Source organism: Chenopodium quinoa, unplaced genomic scaffold (assembly GCF_001683475.1).
Source record: "Chenopodium quinoa cultivar QQ74 unplaced genomic scaffold, ASM168347v1, whole genome shotgun sequence".
Lineage (NCBI taxonomy): Eukaryota > Viridiplantae > Streptophyta > Magnoliopsida > Caryophyllales > Amaranthaceae > Chenopodium > Chenopodium quinoa.
This window is the reverse complement of record NW_018742933.1, coordinates 122330-144470: the sequence shown is the minus strand read 5'-3', so window position 1 is coordinate 144470 and position 22141 is coordinate 122330. Positions and strand designations below refer to the sequence as shown.

The window sequence follows — 22141 nt, the reverse complement described above, 5'->3', positions numbered from 1 at the left end:
ATGTAAAACAGTCGGTATAGTGTACAATTGGATATCAGAATATTCAATACTTGAACAAATTTGAAGCAAAACAAAAAATTCATTAAAAAGAAGCCGGTCATCAAAGACCGGCAAAATATTCAGAGCCCCGGCCCCCTGGCCGGGTAAATACAAACAAACGGCATACAGGCCGTGGAAAGAAGACATAAAGCTTAAGAAGGGGGTAGATCTTCAATATTAGCAGCTGCCGCCTGGTCAACACTCTTCTTGCTGGACTCGGCTTCAGCTACATCCTTTTTTGATGCATTACCCCCAAGAGGCACAAGCGCCACTACCGGCTCCTCCTCCTCCAACGCCTCTTCCTCAGCAGCCGCTAGGATCTCTTGATTATATATATCAGAACACTCGCGGTACGGTTTTTTCCATGAGGCAAAGTCAGCATTGGGGAAGAGGCGGCCCCAAGTCATGCGCTGGATTTGAGCAGAGTCTTCCATCATCTCCCGGACCAGCTCTTTCTTTTCTTGCTCGGCCTTTTCCGAGAGCTCCTGAGTAAGACTCTTCTCCTGGGTCACCAGGCGTACCTTTACGCTCGCCAAGGATTTCTCCAAGGTTTCGTATGAGGACATCTTTTGGCGAAGAGGTCTCAGCTCGGCCTTGAGGCTGTTGATGGTCGCCTCTAGCTCGCTATTCCTCTTCTGGGCCGCCTCTAACTGAGCCCGGATAGCGGCGGTAGCCTGCGCCTGATAATAAAGAATATAAATGGTCAGAACTTCATTTTGGGCAATTTGAAACGTTGCCTTATCACAGTCAGAGGTGGCCATAGCTTTTGCAGCCTTTACCTCTTTGTTCTTCCGGTCAAGCGGCTTGCGAAGGCCGTTCACTCGGAGCAGGGCCTAAGTAAAAAGGGGAACAGGCGTCAGTTTCCAAACAAAAAAAAAACGGGCGTCCTGGAATTCAAATACTCAAACATATGCTAAGTATACCTCAGCAAGGACCCCTGCAATCCCGTCTAGGTCAAGGGTGCTGACACCCCTGACCGCCTCCCTTTCAGCTGGAGGAACGGCCTTGATCATAGACTTGGCCACCTCGACCAAGTCAGGCTCCTCAGGGCCGGCTGCATCAAGCATAAACAAACAAATTAGACCTAGTAAAAAAGGGAGCAAGTCTAAAATTTACAAGGACAACTTCATACTTCTAGGCGGCCCAGCTAGAGTTTTAGAAGAAGTGGTCGGCTGTTTCTCAGCCGCCGCATGTTTCCTGGCAGAACCAGGAGAGCTCGCAACAGTCGTCCTCCGGGCCTTGGGGTCCGGCTGTTCGGAAGAAGAAGCTCTTGGAGCGCCCGTCTAAAAAAGAAGAAGTCAGTATATGCATAAACACAACTCCAAAAAGAGGGTGAAAGGTTCGAAGCCCACCAAGGGTGCCCCCTTGTTGGGGGAGTCGGTTGAAGCTTGTTGCATGATGGAGGCCCGCAACATGGCCGCCGCAGTCTTGGAGGCGGTAATTTTGCTCATGGCGTCCGCTGCAAAAACAAATAGCAAAGTTAATAAAAGTCATAACAAGAAATGCATGGAACAACAGAGTATTCGACAGGCCGGCTACCTCTTGAGCACCGACTGCTGAGGCCACAGGCGGCCAAAAAGTACTCGTCGTAGAGCCATTTGAAGCTCGGGACGCAGTGCAGGGGTACTTGCTCTCGTACCCCTGAAGTAGAGTTCACCTTCGACTCTACTTTGAAGAATCCTTTATCTAGGATCTCTTTCTTAGCCTTGGGGGGAACAGGCGGCATGCTGCGGCCGCCTGCAAGAAGGGGCGGATTCCTGTTCCACCTGTTGAAGCGATTGTTCAGCTCTGTGTCTGAACTCTCAATGATGAGGAAGGTGCTCCGCCAGTCCTTCCATTTGTTTGCTTTACCTCTCGTCATGAGGTAGCCCCTGTGGCTCGTCAATTGATACCAGCCGGTACCGCCTGCCTTAGGGGTCCGGCTGAGGTAGTTCATGTGGGCGAAAGCCTCGAAGCTCGGCTCCACCCCGTGCAGTTCGCACCCGGCCACATAGCCGAGTACGTTGACCTAGGAGTTCGGGGCTAACTGTCATAACCCCAACTCATACCCATCCAAGATCCGCTGAACAGCCGGATGTAGTGGGAAGCGCAGCCTAGCCTTGATGACCGCCTCGTAGCAGCCAAAGCAGGCGCTATCATAACTGGTACCAGCCGGCCAGACGACTGTGTCTTCTGGATCCGGCACAAACACTAAAAAGTCGGGGCCCATTGTGTGGTTTGCGATAAAGCTCTCCACTTTCTCTTGCATGGCCGTGATCCGGCCCCGAGGTACCGTGCAGTAGTAGGGGGTATTTTGCTCTCGGTAAGAGGCGGATGGCTCCGCCCAATCGTCCCCCTTCTCAACTGCGTGAGAAAGCCTCGCCTCTTTGACAAGGGTTAAATCGGTCGCTACAATCTAACTCTCAATCAAACAATACTTATACGAACACCCTATAACCAAGTACAATGGCAAATAAAGGTTCGGTCCACGAGGAACGAGAGTAATTGCAAATCAATCTTAAACCTAAGCTAGTTCGAAATCAATGGAAAATGGTGTTCTAAAATACTACTAATAAGATGGAATAAATCAATAAACTAAGACACTAGGGAGAACGGGAATTCACCAAACCATCGGTAACTACGCAACAAGGAATCACAGAGACAAACGGGATATGCAAAGACTATATGTCTGATCAATATCATGTGATAGGAAGACAACGGGCAATACTAAGCTTGGATTTCTCATGCACTTAACATTACTCGATACATAATCAAACCACATTCAATAATGAAATACTCAATTCACAATCTCTTGTTCAAATCAAGGATATCATCCAATCAAATTCAAGATTCTAGGTTAGCTACTCCTATTATAATGAATTAACATGCAATCGCATATAATCAATTTAATCACAATCCGTTTATCAAAATCAATCCTCAATTACATAGATTACCTAGGCCGGGTTTCATCCCGAAACCCTAGCTAGGAGACTACTCACACATATTCATAATCAAAGCAATAATGAATTCCAAAAGCATAATAGATATAAACATGAATTCTGATTAAGGAATAATAAAGCTTGATTAATAAACAAGAATGAATAATACCAATTGTATTGATGCGAATCAATGGAAAAGTTCAGAACTTTGATATCCGTCGTCAATGAATAATACAAAGAACCTTCGCAAATCTTGCTTCAAATCAATCCAAGAAAACTAAAATCTCTAGGAAATTCTCTAAGAAAACTAATGAATCTCTAATACTAAGAACGTTCTCCAATAACTCTCTACAAAGGCTCTCAAAACTATCTCTAAAACTGTCTTTTAACCCTTACAATCGGGCTATATATATATGTTTTAAATCGAAAAGTAAATCGCAGGCTGCCCTTCGTGAATCGGCACGGCCGTGCTGGAAGTGGCACGGCCGTGCAAGCATGGCAGTAGCTGATCCGCAATATCTTCAATTATGGCACGGCCGTGCTGAATTTGGCACGGCCGTGCTAATGCCTGGCACGGCCGTGCTGAATCTGGCACGGCCGTGCTGAATCTGGCACTGGCACGGGCATGGAAATTGGCTTGGCACGGTCGTGCTAATGCCTGGCACGGCCGTGCTGAATCTGGCACGGCCGTGCTAATGCCTGGCACGGTCGTGCTGAATTTGGCACGGCCGTGCTAATGCCTGGCACGGCCGTGCTGAATCTGGCACGACCGTGCAGCATAGGCAGGAAGGTTGCAGGAACTTTGGTTTTCTTAAAACAGTCACAACTTCTTATCCAGAGCTCTATTTGAGGCGTGCAATATATCGTTGGAAAGCTCTTCAAGTCTACTTTCCAATGCAATTAGAATCACTCCATTATCATTTGTATACCGAAAGTTGTGAGCAAAATAGTGAACAGGTGTCATATTTGTGAACTGTTCTGCCTTGCCTGCTACTTAACTTGCCTTTCAAGGCCTTGAGAACCGCAGCAAAGCCTTAGCTTGGTGGACTAGGATCGATAATAGCCTGATTACGCACCAATGGTTCGGGACTCGACATAACTTGGTCAACTATACCTGTTAACACACCAAAAACAGACCGAAACCCGTGAAGCACGTAATATGAAGGAAACGAGTGTAACAAGGCAATAAACGACCAAAACGGGCCTAAATACATCCAAAATCACCCATTTATATTCCTTAAAGCGCGCCCTAATGTGCGCTTGTCACTCTTGCAGGCGACTGTTTTTCTCTTCTGTGTCCAGAGAAGCATGGCCAGAAGAGCTAGACTCGGAATCGTCCTCTGACGAGTCCGAAGAGGACGACTCCTCCCCTCTCCCGGAGGGGCCCGCCTCCTCTCCTTTAAAAGGAGCAGGAGAGAATGTAGAATTGTCAACTATAAAATGGGAAGGGGTCACTTTGACTCGTCCCTCAAAACTGCCGGCTTTCAAGCCGCTTTGTTTCACTTCCACATCTGGCGCCTGGTCAGATGTTTCACTAATCGGCACCCTGTGGGAGGAGCCGTCTGAGTTTGAGATCCTGGCAGTCTTTTTTGTTCTGGCCATCATGCTCTGCATAGACACAGATACAGTCGGACTTTGTATAAAGGGAAAAGATGGGTCCGGAAAAGGGCAGGCGGCACTCCTAGTCCTAGATTCAGCCGTCCCCGGTGACCGGCTGATCACTAACCTAGGTCGTGTCGTGTGCTTCCGTGGTGCCATTTCAAAAAAGAATAAAAAGAAAATTAAGAGTAAGAGAACCGACAGTTACCTGAACGAGTGACAATTGATGAAGTTCTGAAAATCCTTTGCAGTCGGCTTGTCAGAGCAGGCGGTAGGCAGAAAGGGTCCAAAATGTCAGAGCAAGTTCAGGGGTCCGAATGTTCTCTCAAAAAGTTCTCAAGTGTGAAAATGACTGAAGTCAACACTCCCTTATATAGGCGAAGGGTCACTTCCAGAATTCATAATTTGGGCGGGAGAATCTCTCGGCCTTTCGCCGAGTGACACCTGTAGCAGGTCGTCGTCTGTTACAGTGCGACACCTGTGAGGGGCAAATGATTAGGGGATTTTGCTCCCACCAATCGGAATGCGCCACGTGGGCCAATCAAGTCCTGCCAAGTGTCCCTCAGTTGGAACTGTCAGGGCTTGCCACGTGGCACCCGCTTATTCGTCCACCTTGGACCTATTATGTCATGACACGTGGCATACTCCATGCCTAATGGAGAAACCGGCCACCCAGGCCCAACTTCCGAGGAAAGCCCAATCAGCCCAAGGTTAACCTAAACCTAGGATTGGCATGCTTCTCAAAGACTATAAATACTTAATTAATCCTCATTAAAGGGGATTAAGCAATTAAACACTCTCACCTAGAGAGACCCAATCACTTTAATTTCCGCATTAATTACTCCTTAATCAAGTACTAACTTGACCGTTGGAGGCGGAGCTCCCACCACCAGGAGTCTCCGTTGTTTTGCAGGTACAGGCGTCCGGTTCCAGTCTCGGAATTGTAACTCTCCCGCAGGACATCAGAAAACCCCGAAACACTAATCATAGTTTAATGCTTTGCAATATCGTTGAATTGAAAATAGAACATATTCAAATGAGTGACTAAATATTTGTTCATTTCTCAAATGAGCAATAATTCCTTGCTCATTAATCAAATGAGCAAATAGTTAACTACTCATTTTGTCAAATGAGCAAATAATTATTTGCTCATTTGGCAAGTGAGCAAATTAGCTATTATATGAACTTGGAACAATTGCACTCTTGTTTCATCTCCCAATCCAAAATCAGCTCTCCTTGGGTCAAATGAGCAAACATATCTTTTCTCAATCATCAAATGAGCAAGTAATTCCTTGCTCACTTAGCGAATAATCAAAAAAGGTAAAAGCTCATTTCTTAAATGAGCAAAAATAGTTTCTCATTTGTGAAATGAGCAAACATTTCTTTATTCATTTATCAAATGAGCAAGAAATTCTTTGAACATTTATCAAATGAGCAAGAATTCATTGATCTATCATTTAATTAGCAAACATCTGTTTGATCATTTAACAAATGAACGAATATTTCAAATGAAAACGACTGTATATAACAAGGTATGTGAAGTAAAAACAAATAAAAGATTGAATTTTAATTCAAATATAATCATCACTATAGTAAAAAAGGGTAGGCTTCTATTGGTAAAATCTGTTTATAAATCAGTTTTACATCATTCAAAGACTACTTAAAAGTAGATAAAATCTTAATTTACCCAATTCCCTAAACCAAAAAAGACAAATCATCACTACTAACTATTTAATTCCCTAACATTCAGCTTTCTTCAGTCTTTTGCTCTTTCTTCCTTGAACTTTTTCTTCTTCATGCTCTTCTTTTTCAGCATTTTCTTCTTTGTCAGCAACAAAAACTTTACTTAACTTTTTCTTCTTCTGAGCAATTTCTTTAACAGATTGAATAGTGTTCACTTCACTTGTAATTATTCCCAGGGTGTACTTTTCACGAAGTTTAGTCAAGATTATCAGCTGCAAAACAAATAACATAATCAAACCCTATACAATTAAGGAGATTTCAATAACAAGAGCAAACATGTAAAAGTAACACCACAAGTTGCAGTTGTAACTTGTAAGACAATGGCCTACGGTATTGCTAGATTAATGGACCATAGACCTTAAAATTAAAGTAAACATTTGATAGGAATCCTTGCTCATTTATGAAATGAACAATTAAATCCTTGCTCATTTGTCAAATGAGCAAACATTTCTTTGCTCATTTGATAAATGAGCAAGTAATTTCTTGCTCATTTAGCAAATAATCAAAAAGTTAATTGCTCATTTATTAAATGAGCAAAGAATTAGTTGCTCATTTGTGAAATAAGCAAACATTTCTTTGTTCATTTATGAAATGAACAAGTAAATCCTTTCTCATTTGTCAAATGAGCAAACATTTCTTTGCTCATTTGATAAATGAGCATGTAATTTCTTGCTCATTTAGCAAATAATCAAAATGTTAATTGCTCATTTCTCAAATGAGCAAAGAATTAGTTTCTCATTTGTGAAATGAGCAAACATTTCTTTGTTCATTTATGAAATGAACAAGTAAGCAAATAGACCAAAACATCTTATTATTAATGAGACTAATCTGAAAGACTTACATTATTTTTCTTCAAACCAGGATCCCACTTTGCACTACCCATGTATGTTTCCATGAGTCTCATCACTACAACTCCACAATGCAAATGATTTTTATCCGAAGACTTCCATGAACCATTAATCACAGAAATTTCCATCCGCTTGATATCATTTGCCAAAATAGAACTCTGTACATTTCCTTCACATTGAATAAAGTTTGAAAAAGCAGTTCTCTGAAAATAAAAACATCAAATAAGCAAACATAATAAAATCTGATCATTCAAGTAAAAGAAACAAACATAATGTGAATAGAGATTAACTTTTAAGCCATACCAAATGATTTAAAAGTTGTTTATGATCTCCAGAATCTTCGTTATAATCAAAAAGCTCAATATTACCATTCAGTGTGGTAGTGTTAAAACATACCAAATAGTAATGATCTTCTTCATAAACTGGGAAGAAAAAAAGCTGAATATCCTTGTGTGGTACAACTGATTTCATGTACAAATTCTCAGCAACCTCAAAAAACATCTTATTCCGATGGGCAACAGAATCTATCTCATAGTGAATAAGACAGTCCTACATGTTAAAGAAAAAAAAATTAATTACAACAAAAAAACAAAATAATTCAATAAAACAAAATAAATGAAAGAATTTGAACTTACGGTAGCACTAAGGTAAAAAAAGAAACGAGCAGGAGAATTTGGATCTCTAAACTGCTCATTATAATTCAGAATGCTACACCAAGCATTAATGATCTCTGTATCTACCTTATATTTATTATAAAGCTTCTCAAGATGTAATCTCAAAATTTCAAGACCATTCTCTCCATTAAATACTGGTTCACTGCATAAAAAGAATAAATAAAGTTAGTATGACTAAAACAAATGGAAGTTAATGTACAAGATAATAAATTCTATAGATAAAAAAAATACTTACAAACGATTTTTATCGTCAGCAAACATTGCTCTCAAGACGCTCTCTGAACTGGTGATAATGGATTGTAAATTATCATAATGCGGGACTTAAAAGGTGATCTAAGAAGCACTGATGGCTGAGGTTTGCGTTTCTTTGGAATATAACTCTTCTTTTCAGTATCACCTTTTCTCTTATGCACAATTAAAGCTTCTTGAGCATCAGAAATGAGATCTTGAGGATTAGCAATCAGAGCATCACCAACAGCTTGAGAAGCATCAGCAACAAAAGCACCAACTTGTGCAATGACAGAAGCAACTACAGGTTCAGTAGGCGCATTGCTAGGGGGAGAATCAGTTTCTTGAGAAAAGACTCCTAAACTGAATGTAGGAGTTCTAGATCCTTTGACAAGTGAATGTCCTGAAGCAGATTTGAAACTTGAATCTCCAATTTTTTTGAACACATTTTTAGCAGCCCTATCTGAACATCCAACATCAGGATACAACTTGCTATCTGAACACTTTCAGAAGCAATCTTAGTAACATCAATGGGTTCCGATTCATTTGGATGAACAACCATTGCATTGATTGAAGATTCAGCATGCTTTTTGTTGCTTGAAATCTCAGAAAAACTATCCCAAGCTTCAATTACTGCTGGATCTTGCCAATACTCTTCATCTTGGCTAAATGAAAGAGTATTATCTTCAGTCAAAGTTTTGGAGCTCATCTTATGCTCATCACAAATGCCCATGGCATCTTCCTTCAACTTTTGTATCTTCTCGTTGTTTGGAAAATACTTGATGGCAATTTCATGTTTTTGACTGAAATACATGTATGCCAAGACCAGGTTTGTAGATGCTGTTGCAAGCTCCATAAGGCATTTCTGTAAAAGAAAATAAAAATAAAAAAATACATAAATAAGATAAATATAAATGAGAAGAGTAAATATGAAATGAGCAAAGTGGATACGAAATGAGCAAAGTGGATATGGAATGAGCAAAGTCATATAAAACTGAGCAAATTGAACTTTATATGAGCATTGAAGTTTTTGCTCATTTGACAAATGAGCAAAAAGTTAATTGCTCATTTGAAAAATGAGCAAAAAATTAAGAACTATAATGCTCCTGCTCACAAGAAATATCCACATATTTATCATATATGAGTTTCACAAGATTGCAGTAACCAAAGACCAACATTTACATAAAATACTTTTTCTATATTCATGAGATGCATATGAGTAATGCAAAAGCACACATATGGCCACTTGCCTCTATGCATCATACTGAGAAGAACTCTAAAAATGAACAAAAAATTAATATTGGTTTCCAGAAAACTCATATAAATACCTTCTTTGGATCTTGTTCACTTTCTTCATTTTTTGTACGAATTGGATCAGATTGTTCCTAAAGACAAACAAAAACAAAACAAAAAAAAAGAAAAAGAAAGTTAGAACAAGTTGAAAGCAAATATCCTAACAAATATAAACCAAGCTTACTTATAACACATAACCAATTGCATAATTTGCTCATCTGTCAAATGAGCAAAAAATTATTTGCTCATTTCAAATATGAGCAAGTAATTGCTTACTCATTAGACAAATGAGCAAAAATTATTTGGTCATTTCCAAAAAGAACAAAGAATATTACAGTATATATGGTTACCTTATTGGCAACTACTTGAGTTTCCACTTCAGAAGGAATGAATTTTTCCTAAATAAAAAACAAAGAAGTTGAAAAAATAGGATAAAAAGGAAAAGATTAAAACAGAAAATTATAGTTAAACATCATTTTAGGCTGTGTCATGCTAGAAGAACCAGCATCAAGCTTTTTAGCACGAATATTTCCAAGCCTCCCTTTAAAGAGTTCCAATTTCTCACGTGTTGACAGCATAGCTGTTGTCCACCCTTTCAAGATTGGAATTTCACGTGCAGCTCGAACTTCCTAAAGTACAAATTGATCAACATATAATAACTACAAACAAGTAAGAAAAGAAAAATTAGTAAATTAAAAATCAACAAATAAGTAAGAAATACTACATTAAAAATAAACAAAAATTATAGTAATACCATAAGAAACAATAAAGACCCAGGAAAAGAACGAGTTGGACGTTCTTCCCATAAAAGCTTGTCCTTCACGAGAGAATCAAGGATATACTTTGACCAATTCAAGTCCTTGATTTTATCAACATCAGAAAGAAATGTAAGAATATCATAATTAATATTCATGTTTTGTTTCCCTGACAAAAAAAATAAGCAAAACAAAAGAGAAATGAGCAAATAGAAATTTAAGTGAGCAAAATAAAATAGAAATGAGCAAACTAAATTGAAAATGAGCAAATTGAAAGTAAAATGAGCATAATAAAAATAACAAGACTACCATCCATCAGTGTAGACACACAAAGAACTACAAAGTTCCGTTTGAACATAGCACCAGATGACTTATGCTCCTTCAAAAACTCTTTAAGCTCCCCTATTTTGATAGAGAGTGAGTTGATTTGGAATTGCTTTTTCCATTGCTGAATGACTTTTTATTTCTGAAAAAATTATTTTTATCAATCTCTATGCCCCATATTGGCAACCCAAGAACTTCATGCACATGGTCTTCAGTAATACGGAAAGGATCAGAATCAGGAATATTTAATGAACACGTCTTAGCATCAAAGTGTTGCACCAACCATAAACCCAACCGCAAAGGTAGTTGGGTCACCTTCAAAAACTCCATCGACCCAAATCCTATATCTTTAACTGCTTTCAACTGATTTTGTGAAAGTAAAACTGATTCCATAACTTGAACAATGGATGAGGGTGACATCCGACTATGCAATGTCCCATGAATGTGAGACTTCAAACCTTCCACTTCATTGCCTGACTTCAAACCTTGCAATTCATTGCTAGATTTCATCTCCACTACCTTAATCATCTGTTTTTCTTTCTTTAATGTGTCCTTTAAAACCATTTTTCCTTTGTCATTAGAAGATCCTGTCTTGAAACTCATTCCTTTATATTATGGTTGTGTAGAACGACCAACAACTCCTAATTTTGCTGGCCCTGCTGCATCTTCGTCACCACCAACAACTCCTAACTGTGATGCCCCTGCTGCATCTTGGTCACCACCAACTCTTAACTGTGCTGCCCCTGCTGCATCTTGGTCACCACCAATAACTCTTAACTGTCCCGCCCCTGCTGCATCTTGCTCACCAACATTAACAGCAAAATTTGTCTCAACAGATGTCCTGCTCAACAAAATAGTATCCTTGATGTCAAATGAGCAAATACTTAGCTACTAATTTAACAAAATGAACAAAAACTTAAATGCTCATTTCTCAAATGAGCAAATAGTTAATTGCTCATTTCTCAAATGAGCAAATAGTTAAATGCTCATTTGTCAAATGAGCAAATACTTAGTGCTAAAATGAAAAACAAAACATAAAATGAACAAGTTATCAACTACTTTCAAACCTGTGAAGAAGTTAGAGAACTTGTTTTTAAACTCAAATTCTTTCTCACTGATATCTACTTAAAGACTTGATGTGCAACATAATGAACTAACTTCTAGGCTTCTGATGTGAAAAGCCGAACAGTAAAACGCCTTCGAACTATCAGTTTCTTGGCTTCTAATGTGAAAAGCCGAACTAAGTACACGACGAAGTTGGTAGCTTTGTGGTGACGATAGTAATAACATTGCACAGGGAATTTTGATTGTGATAATTTCTAAGACAAACAAAAGAGATGAGAGCCCTGTACTCCCATCTTAAACTGTTTTTTTTTCCTATTTGCTTTCACATACAAGTATTGACCTGTGGCAGTTTTAGATGTATTGAAAATTACTTCCCAACATAATCTACAACTTTTTATTGCTTGTAACTGTCAATTAAAAAGCTAATATTTCATAAATGAACAACAAAACATAAAATGAACAAGTTATCAACTAATCTACAAGAACTCTCATACAAGTAATACAACTAATCAACTAATCTACAACAACAACAAAATTAATAATAACTCAAATAATAAAAATAAAATGAGCAGAAACACATACATTGTATTTTCTTGAGGAACATTTGCAGAATCCATAGCAATTACTTCTAGGTTTCCAAAAAAAACAAAGAAAATGTAAGATAATTACTCATATGAAGCAAAATTAAAACTAAAATCAACTAATAATTACTCAAATAAAGCTATAATCAAACAAAAAATAAGATAAAACCAGAAAATAAAACATAATTGAGAACTAAAGTAAACCGAAAATCAAATTAAAATACACAAAATAATTAAAATACCTAAAATCAAGCTAAAATCAACATAATAGCAAAAATTATCAGTGAATTGTAGGTTTCCAAAAAAACGAACAAACTGGACAATAACGAAAATAAGCAAAGTCAACTTGATAACTACTCAAAAAACGAAAATAAAACTAAAATCAATGAAAAAAACAAAGTAAAACATTATCGACAGAAATTGATAAACAATGTGAGCAGAAATCAGCGAAAATCAAAATGAAAATCAACAAATGTAACTGAATGTGACCTAAAATTAATTGAAGAACATGAAAACATAAACAATAAACTCACCTTGAAAAAGAATTGATGAAGATTGAAGGAGTAGTGATGAAAAATCAGAGAGAATAGCAGAGAGAAGAGAGTAGAAAATAGAGAAATTGTGAGGAGAGAGAAAATAGCGCGTGAAAGAGGAAGGAGAAGAGAGAAAAAACACAGGAGTTTTGTTTGACCGGGATTTAATTGTGGCCGTTGGATGTAATTGATCCAACGGTTATAATTAGTCCTCACATATAATAGGGTTCTCACATAAGGGATGTGGTCTCATATAGTCATATGATCCCATTTCTATATATATATATATATATATATATAAAAGTGTGAAGCAAATCATAGATATTTGATTAGGCAAAAAAGATACTTTGTATCACGTTAATTTTATATTTAATGATTATAGTACAGATATTGTTAAGTAAATTAAAATACCAGTTTGATTAGAAGTTCAGGTAACATATGAAACTACCTAATATATTTATCGTATGAGGGACTTATGTTTTCACGTTTTATTAGACTCCAAAGGCACATTTCACGTTTTCAATTGATTTTTTGTTGTTGAGTGTACCTGTGTACGTTTTCTGCAGATATGTTGTGCTTCCTACTTTCCTTGCAGTATCACGATTTCAACTATTAGAATAACCGGGTTATCCAAATGAAGTTACGAAGTTCCTAATATATTAGACAGTAACAGTAGGACAATGGATAAGAATCACATCGAAACATAAAATAAGAAGATAACCAAGAACACAAACTTTTAAAAAAATCAGGTGTAATTATTGTACATCCATTATAAATATAGTTTAAATTGATTAAAAGTTACCTCTGAAATGAATAAAAGTTACCGCAATATGCGTAAAAGTAACCCAATTCAAATAAAAATTATCTACACTTTATTCACATTTTAAATGACTAAAAATCAATTATTAATGATTGAATGTAATTAAATTACCTTTATAAAACTTTTCTTGTTGTTTATTTATATAAAGATTGTATTATGTTTAAAGTTACCCAAAAACAGGCAAAAAGTTACCCTAAAATTAGCTAAAAGTCACCCTTATACTGCTCGATGTACACTAATATTAGTGTAAACCGGATGTATACAAAAGTTTTTGAACCAAGAAACAGAAAGAATTACCCACATTCCAATATCAACACTTTAGGTGGACACAAGATACCCGTTCAATTAAGCAAAGACCCTAAGTTTTCGAACAATCGAGCATACAATGTGAGATCACCACAGTTCATTCATTATTCATTCCAATTTGTTACAATGATGGTTTGCGAAAGCCTTTGAATTAGAACGGAGAATTATGCATATTCCCCCAGAAATGCTTCCACGAACTTAGGGTAGGGGAGCAAATACTCAGGACCCTACGTAACCTGGTACCAAGCAGCGAGTTTTGACCAGAGAACTCCAGAAACAGAAATATGAACAAAGCTTTCGAGACAAATATTCGTAGGAAATAGGAATTCATAGCAATTTCACACAAACGATAGAAGTTTCAAATGGGACTAAAAAAAACTCATCAAACAGCTACAGCAGCAGCAGTAGTGGCGGCTTGAGGAATCTTGTCATTGTCAGAAGAAGCAACACTGTCGTAGTATTCCACCAAAACCTTCCATCCACCAGGGCACATAAATCCATTAGGGGGATTTTCTTTGTTCTTGGCCAGAGTTCGCATCTGCAATAGGACAAACTTGATCAATTTATAATGTTTTACAAGCTAAAACAATGGCATAACTATCGATGCCCTGTTAGAATTGTAGATGTGACAATCGATTACCTTGGTGCCTGATATGAACTGAAAATCTTGAGGCCTTGATGGATCGAAGAATGCCATTTTGCCTTGAGTCTTGTCATAAGCAGCAACCTGATGTTTTAGGAAACAGTGATTAATACCTCATTTAAACATGCAACAGACCAAAAAGAATCATAATTCAAAGCTAAAATTTTGAACCTTGAATGGAAGGATGTTGAGTCGCTCGAGTCCAGGAGCCATGCTAAGCACCTTCTTCCCATGGTCAGCATCATATAAATCTCTTTTCTCAACAGGATGACCCATGCCAGCAGGGTCACGGCCAACAATGTAAAAATTGGCACCAGCATTAATACGAGCCTTTGCATGCCATTGTACCTCAGTTGGACCAGCATAGTGCATAGGAGAAGGAAATATCGAAACAACAGTCGTTTCTGGATCTAACACCCCATCTTCAAGTACCTAATATATGTCACATTTAAAACAGTTAGGGATGCCATGCATTTAATCTGGGATTATTATTCTTTAAATTATCTGAATATCCTGAAGAAAAAGAGATCATCCAAATCTACTCACGTCCAAACAATAACGAAGCATGACAAAACAGTTCAATGAAGTGCTATCTATATTTGTGAAAAAATATGTCAGAAACCTCACTTTCCCCCTCAAGTTGACTACTTACGCTTTGTTTGGATAGCAGAGAAGGAAGGAAAAGAAGGGGAGGGAAAATGGAGGAAGGGAAGGGAAAAGAAAGGAAGGGGGAGGTGAGCTCCATTTTCCCTCCAGATCTCTCCAATTTTGGAGAGATTATGGTTATTATAGAGAAAGGGAAAATGGATCCCTCCCTCTCCTTCCCCTTCCTTCCCCCAATCTTTTACCCAAACAAGAGATTTTGTCCCCCTCCATTTCTCTTCTCTTCTTTTCCTTCCATTTCTTCCTATCCAAACAAATTGTTAATGAAATAAAGTACTACCTACTCATAAAAAAAATTGTCACATCATCCAAAACCTAATGTTAAAGATAAAGACAGAATAAGCACTAAAAACCCTTTAGATTTATAGTGTAGCTGTGTGATTTATGTACTTTTCCCACTACAATTATACGTAATAGGTATTGTAGAGTCATCATAAATTATCCTAAAACAAAAATAGGAAACAAAATTTTTCCAAATTTTCAAATAATATGCAGGGGGTAGGATCCACTCCATACACGAGAAGCTTCTCAAATGATGATGACATGAACATCAAAAGTTCTAGAATTTAGATCATACTACATGCCACCCTTTCATATAATGTGTAAGAGCCATAGTTTATGGTCTAAAATGGCTTGCAGTATGAAGTATATATGTTAAATTTTCCAATGAACATGTCATGTAGTCACAATGATGTGTAAATTGCCAAGCAGAGTCATTAACAGTGTAAAATGCCTAGATAATGCAATTATCATTAGAGCAGGTTGCCAAACCTTTTCATGTTGCTTCATGCGCCAATGCAGCGGAACATCATCTGCCTTAGTGAAGCCTCCTAGTGGATTAAGCAAAAGGATAGGATTCTTATATCCCATCTCAAGAAGTCGACGACGCGTGTCAGTCATTAGCAGAGCGTGACCATTGTGCACTGGATTCCTAAGTTGAAATGCAAAGACTGCATCAGCATCACGACTGAGGAACTCCTTGCGTAGCTGAGCAGGGGAAAGACGAAACCTATCAAGACCATCATTGAACTTGATAGGTTCTAGAACCTCTAAATCCCCTCCAATCAACCAGTCTCCAGCATTAGCTATTGTTTCCTCCACGTAAGGAAGACCAGGAGCAGTTGTACCCCATGTTCTTGCAACACGTTCTTCTTTGTTGTGCTTGTATATCTGAATGCTGGATGGCAAACAAATACAGTAAAATTGATTATAAGATTGTTGAAGCATTATACAAACATGAATGGGCAAAAGTTTTAAAGCATCGGCAATTCCATCAGGGAATTTGTCATGTAATATTTGACACACACAACAATTGTTATGATGTGAACATATGTAAAAAAAAAAAAAATGGCAGGAACATATGTAAAATTCTGAACACATCAAAGTTTGGTTTTTTCTTTTATGATGGCTTTTTTTTTTTTTTTTTGGCTCTAAAATTATGGGGTTGACTGCATCACTAACTGAAACTGAGCAAAATCTAGCTTCTTCATAAACACAGCAAATCCTTACTCCTACAATAACTGTCAACAAATATTTTCCTGCAAATACTCAAATAATTGTCAAATTTCTAAAAGACACAAGAAAAAAGACTTGGTAAGCCACAAAACTAAATATTATTGGTCTAAAGTCAAAGATTTGCCTAACAGTGCTTGTCTAAATAATTTCACGTCCTTAATATAAGAGATATTATAGATGTCAATAGTAACCCAGAGGCATGTTCTATATACTACGTATATGTTGTCAACAAAAAGAATCAAATCTTAAAATGCATGCACGGATTTTAGGTGCAGATTTAAAAACTTATACACTATAACATGAAAACTCTGCACACTTTGTAGAATTGTAGTATTGTCTCATGATTCCTATGATAAGTCTACCATTCTCTCCCATATATTCTAAATCATAATGGGTGACTTACAACTAAATTAATAATGGAGTACAAGTTCGTTATTAGGTGTATTTTTTTAGTATAACATGAAAACTCTGCACACTTCGAAGAATTCTAGTATTGTCTCATGATTCCTATGATAAGTCTACCATTCTCTCCAGTACATTCTAAATCATAATGGGTGACTTACAACTAAATTAATAAGAGTGCACTCACTCTTGGGCATTTTTTTAGTTTACAAATAATCTTACGAAGTAATCAATAGTGGCAGCTCTCATGTCAAGTATCTCAAAAAGGCTAAAGCAAAAACATGTTACTCCATTAAGCAACAGTACTTGTTTGAACAGATTAACACAATGAGTAATAAAAAATTCATTTCAAATTCAATCCAAATTGAGATTTAATCCCACACATAGAAGTGTTTTGAATGTTAAGTCTACCGGAGTAATCACTAAGGGTATCTTAAGAAGCAAACAAAGCACTCAAATTTAATGATTATCCCATCAAAAAATAATTTATGGTATCAGTCTCTTTCTTTGTATTCCAAAGAGTCTTATTTGCATTATATTAGTGTCAACTTTAAATTCAAAAAAAATAATGAATCGATTTTTTGAAATCTACGATAAAAAAAAGGATATTTTCTCTCTAAAGCTAAATATCAAATATCCAAAGCAGCAAAATCTAAACATAACTTTAGATTAAAACAAAATATAGAGAATAAATCATAAACTTCAACAGTTAAACTTGTGAAGTTGTAATACATAGTACGGAAAAGAAAAAAAAAACTAAAAAAATTTAAAACATCCCCTTCCACTCAAAGGTTGGGGGTTCGAATCCCGCTACCTGCTCCATTCTGTACACATTAACCCGGTAATAATTGTTTTTAAAAAAATTAAAAATAAGGAAGACATTAATCGATAAACAATTGCAATACAATTTACAAATCATTCATTTTATTTTATTTTTTAAAGAAAACAAATCATTCATTTTAGAGTTTTAGACTATCAACATTTATTAAGATCATTTAACAATATTTTTTTTTTTTAAATAATTTAACAATATTTAGAGCAACTCCAATGGTTGTAGCTAGGGACTTGCTTGTAATTTCAATAATTTCCTATATACTAACTTAACCATTGGAGTTAGAAAACTGAATTAGCTTGGCTAAGCAAATTAGCTTGGCAAAACTAATTTGCTTGGGAATTAAACTTGCTAAAATAAAATGTCAATTGCATCAATTTAGCTCTTTCCATGCATTTTCAATCCAACAACTATTACTAAGCTAATAGCTAGCCATTAAAGCAAAAATTAGCTAAAATGATATTTAGCTTAAAAGCTTATGTGGCATGGCAAGCTAATTATCAAATTAGCTTCCCATTGGAGTTGCTTTTAGTTGTATGTATTTTAGGGGGCATTTGGTTCGCAAACTAGTATGGGGTTGGAATCAGGAATGAAACCATAGTGGTATGGGTTTAGAACTTGATTCTTAATACCATATGTTTGATATGATTATAAAATACAATGTTTTTCTTTTATTTGATGCCTAAATGTATGGCAAAGAGCCAAACCAACCTCCCCCCCTAAGGTTTCTAAACCCCATACCTTGGGTTTAAACTATTCTAAACTCATACCTTATACCTTAATTATATAAACCAAACACCCCCTTAAAGATCAAAACTTTGTAAAAAAAAATAAAATGAAACAAAATCCTGTCAATATCTATATTGAGAAGATTTTAACAAAATCCCACAACAATTTTTCTATACACATAAAATTCGTATAATCTAAACACAAACATATTTTAAACTAACGAAATTTTGCCTAAAACTATCCTAAAAATAGGGTTTAACAACAACCAATTTTTTTTTTATTTGTTTAGAATTACCCACAAGTTACAAAACGTTTGGATAGCACTATCCATTAACATTTTCGTCCAATTAAAACGTTATTGGGCCTATTTTTCACTTTTTCACTTAATTAACTCCCCTTATTACCTTCTCTTTCCTCCCTAATTAACTTCCCTTCACTCAATAATCCAAAAGATTATACTCAATCAATTGAACACAAATTTTCAATTATTTAAGTAATGTTCACACTTTCCTTTTAATTTAGGAAAAATTGATGGGAATAATCCCACCTTTTGAGCGTCGGAGATTAATAATCTCACCTTTGGGATATTTTTAAATAATCCCACCTTTGTACCCAATTTACTCCTAATAATCCCAACCGGTCATGGAACTTGTTATAACAAGTTACCACACACGTGTTGGCTAGTGATTGGTCAAAAAAAAATTAAGTTTAATTTTTTTAAGAAAAAAAAAAAGAAATTAATTGAATAATTAAAAAATCACCCAACCTTCCCCGCCGCCTGTTCCAACCAACCTTGCTACCGGACTCCCCTGCCCCACAACCCCGACCACCTAGACCGGATCCCCAGCGCCGACGCCACCCTCCTTAGAACCAACAACCTCCCTCCACCATCACGAAAACCCTCGAAACCAACCATCCCGCAACCTTGAAGACCCTTTCTCTCTCCGGCCAGCCATCCCCAACCCCAACTCCAATGCCGGCGTCGCTATCAAACCCCCCTGAACCAATCGGCGTCGAGGAACCGGCCAGCGAGCTTTCCCATCCCCCGATCCCAGCCCCTCTCCGTCCCCCATTTCAACCTTCCCCGTCCCCCGTCCCTTGTAAGGTTGCTCCGACCTTCCCTGTCCCCCATTCCCGACGCGCCTATCTTCCCTGTCCCCCATCCCCACCGCGCCTTCCTCCCCTGACCTCAATTCAGGCCGACTTGGTGGGTTTTCAATTTTTCAAAGGTGGTTTTAGATTTGGTTTTCGAAGGTGGTTTTGGGGATGGTTTGGCTGGGGTGGGATCTTGATCGGAATCTGGGTGGGTTGGTGGTTTGGCTGGGGTGGGATCTTGGTCGGAATCTGGGTGGGTTGGTGGTTTGGCTGGGGTGGGATCTTGGTCGGAATCTGGTTGGGATGATTTGATCCTGGGGCGGTGGGAAGTCGGTCGCTTTTTGGGGCAGTGGGAAATCGGTCGGAATCTGGGTGGGTTGGTGGTTCTAAGATCTGGGTGGTGGTGGCTGTGGTGTAGTTTGGGTTGTGGTGTTTTTTTTTTAATTTTTTTTTATTTTAATTTTGGACAAATCAAATTGTGACACATGTAAAAAAATAATAATAAAAAAAATTACCTCTTCAACCGGCTACTGGTTACCCAGGACTATTAGGAGTAAATTGGGTACAAAGGTGAGATTATTTAAAAATATCCCAAAGGTGGGATTATTAATCTCCGACGCTCAAAAGATGGGATTATTCCCATCAATTTTTCCTTTAATTTATTATTTATTGTATTTGTATACAAATTTTAATTGAACGCAATTAACCTAATTAGAGTGTAAATTAGGGATTCAGATTAGGGTTTATGAGTTCAAATAAATTTGGGGTTTTGATTTCTAGGGTTTAGGAGTTCATTTGAGTTCTAAGTTTCGATTATTTTGACTTTAAGATTAAATTCAATTGTATTTTAATTACTAATTGGTTACTGCAATTGGTAGGATGTCTAATTGGCCATTGTAATTGATAGGATGTCTAATTTGGGGTTTTAAATTGTAGGGTTTAGGGAAAGTTAATTAGGAAAGAAAGATGGTAATTAGAGGAGTTAATTAAGTAGGAACATTGAAAAAGTGAACCCACTAAACGTTTTTTTTCTTACGAAAATGGGTAGTGTTATCTAAACTTTTCTTTAATTTTGAGGTAGTTTTTTTAAAAAATAAAAGAAAAAGATAGTTGTTCACGAATGAAATTTTTTCCCTAAAATAGTTTGTTCGACAATTTTTTTTATTTTCTTCCGGTTAACAGAAAACCACGATTTCAAACGAACCCGAAATAAATAAAAACTTACTCGTTGAGGATCGCAACCGGCTCATCACGAGCAGGGTCAAACAGGGCAACACGGCGAGACTCACCAATCTGATCCTTGACCAAATCATCAATGGCGAGAACAATCGGAACCGACATATTGACAAATGAACCATCATCAAGTCGGAGCGAATTGAAATGAAGCGTTTGGAGGAACTCATTTTCTTTCATGAACCCAGAAAGTGGGCTAGCCCACCCTTCACTAAGAATATGAATCCATTGTAGATCGATCTTAGTAAGCTTGATCTTTGGCAACTCAATAGCCTCCCTCTTTTTCTCTCTCTTGAGGGATTCATCAACTACTAGTTCAACAAGATTACCTCCATCGGGCGAAATCAGCTGCGATGCGACTTGCAATCGCAGTTGGGTTCGAACCCGAGGGTTCGAGTTTCGGGTCGAAAATGGTATAATATTTGATGAACCAAATCTGGTTTTCGAAAGCTTTGGTAATGAAATATTTGGATTTGACGGGGTTTTGGTGAAAATAGCTGCCATTGAAGCCATTATTTGTTGTTGTGTTTGAGTTTGTTTATTTAATTTAGGCCTGGCTTTTTGCCCAAGCCTAAGGTATTGTGCTCAAATGACAAACATTTGTGGTTTTATATATACAACTACTACCCGTAATTTATATGTTCAATGATTCTAAAATAAATTAAATGAAACATTATGGGAAATAATTGGAAATAAAATATTTGGAAAATTGTGTTATGGAGGCTGAGTTTGCGTAAGTGCTTTTGTTTGGTTTTTAATATTTTAATAAAGGGGCCTAAAAGACAGAGATGAACTTGGAATATTCAAAAGGCTTATTCAATATTGAATTATCTTTGGTAATGGTAAAATTGGTCACCATAAAATATTCAATTTACAATTTATACAATAGAGATTGTAATAAATTGATTTTATTTTTATAAAATGTGTGAATCATGAGATTATTTGTCAAAAATAAGGATTGTTTGGAATTAATTGTCCAAATTGTGTGAATTATGATTCTTACATCACAAATTTTTAAAAAAAAACCGATGTTCATTAATTTAATGAATGGCGGAATTTTTGGACAAGTATCAACTGTCAATTTAGTGGGTTTGGCACGTGCTTCCTAATGATTGCCAAAATAAATAAAGAAATAGAACTTTTCTCTCTTCATTCATTCACTATAGCTTTCTCTCTCTTCGTTTTTCTCTCTCTAAAAAGCAAGTAACTGGCGGTTTCGAGCGTTTTCTCTGTCCTCCATTGTTAATTTTCGAGCTTTTTCTTTCTTCTTTTTCACTGGTGAAGTTGTTATTTGCTTAATTCA

At 37.0% G+C, this 22141-nt stretch overlaps 1 protein-coding gene across 1 annotated transcript; it reads right to left on the bottom strand.

Annotated features, from left to right (window-relative positions):
• Positions 1–13743: 13743 nt before the first annotated feature.
• On the bottom strand, positions 13744–21536 carry LOC110728420 (ATP sulfurylase 1, chloroplastic-like). Its single transcript, XM_021908072.1, has 5 exons — positions 20831–21536; positions 15804–16209; positions 14541–14801; positions 14367–14453; positions 13744–14264 (listed from the first exon to the last, which is right to left on the bottom strand). Exons 1-5 carry the CDS (start codon positions 21349–21351, stop codon positions 14109–14111), a joined length of 1431 nt encoding a protein of 476 aa, XP_021763764.1. The 5' UTR covers positions 21352–21536; the 3' UTR covers positions 13744–14108.
• Positions 21537–22141: the final 605 nt, after the last annotated feature.

Coding starts and splice junctions, on each gene's coding strand:
- LOC110728420 (XM_021908072.1), bottom strand. CDS start 21,351: ATGGCTTCAATGGCAGCTATTTTCACCAAAACCCCGTCAAATCCAAAT. Junction 14,802..15,803: donor GCATGAAGCAACATGAAAAG/GTTTGGCAACCT, acceptor GACATATATTAG/GTACTTGAAGATGGGGTGTT. Junction 14,265..14,366: donor AGTTCATATCAGGCACCAAG/GTAATCGATTGT, acceptor GTCCTATTGCAG/ATGCGAACTCTGGCCAAGAA.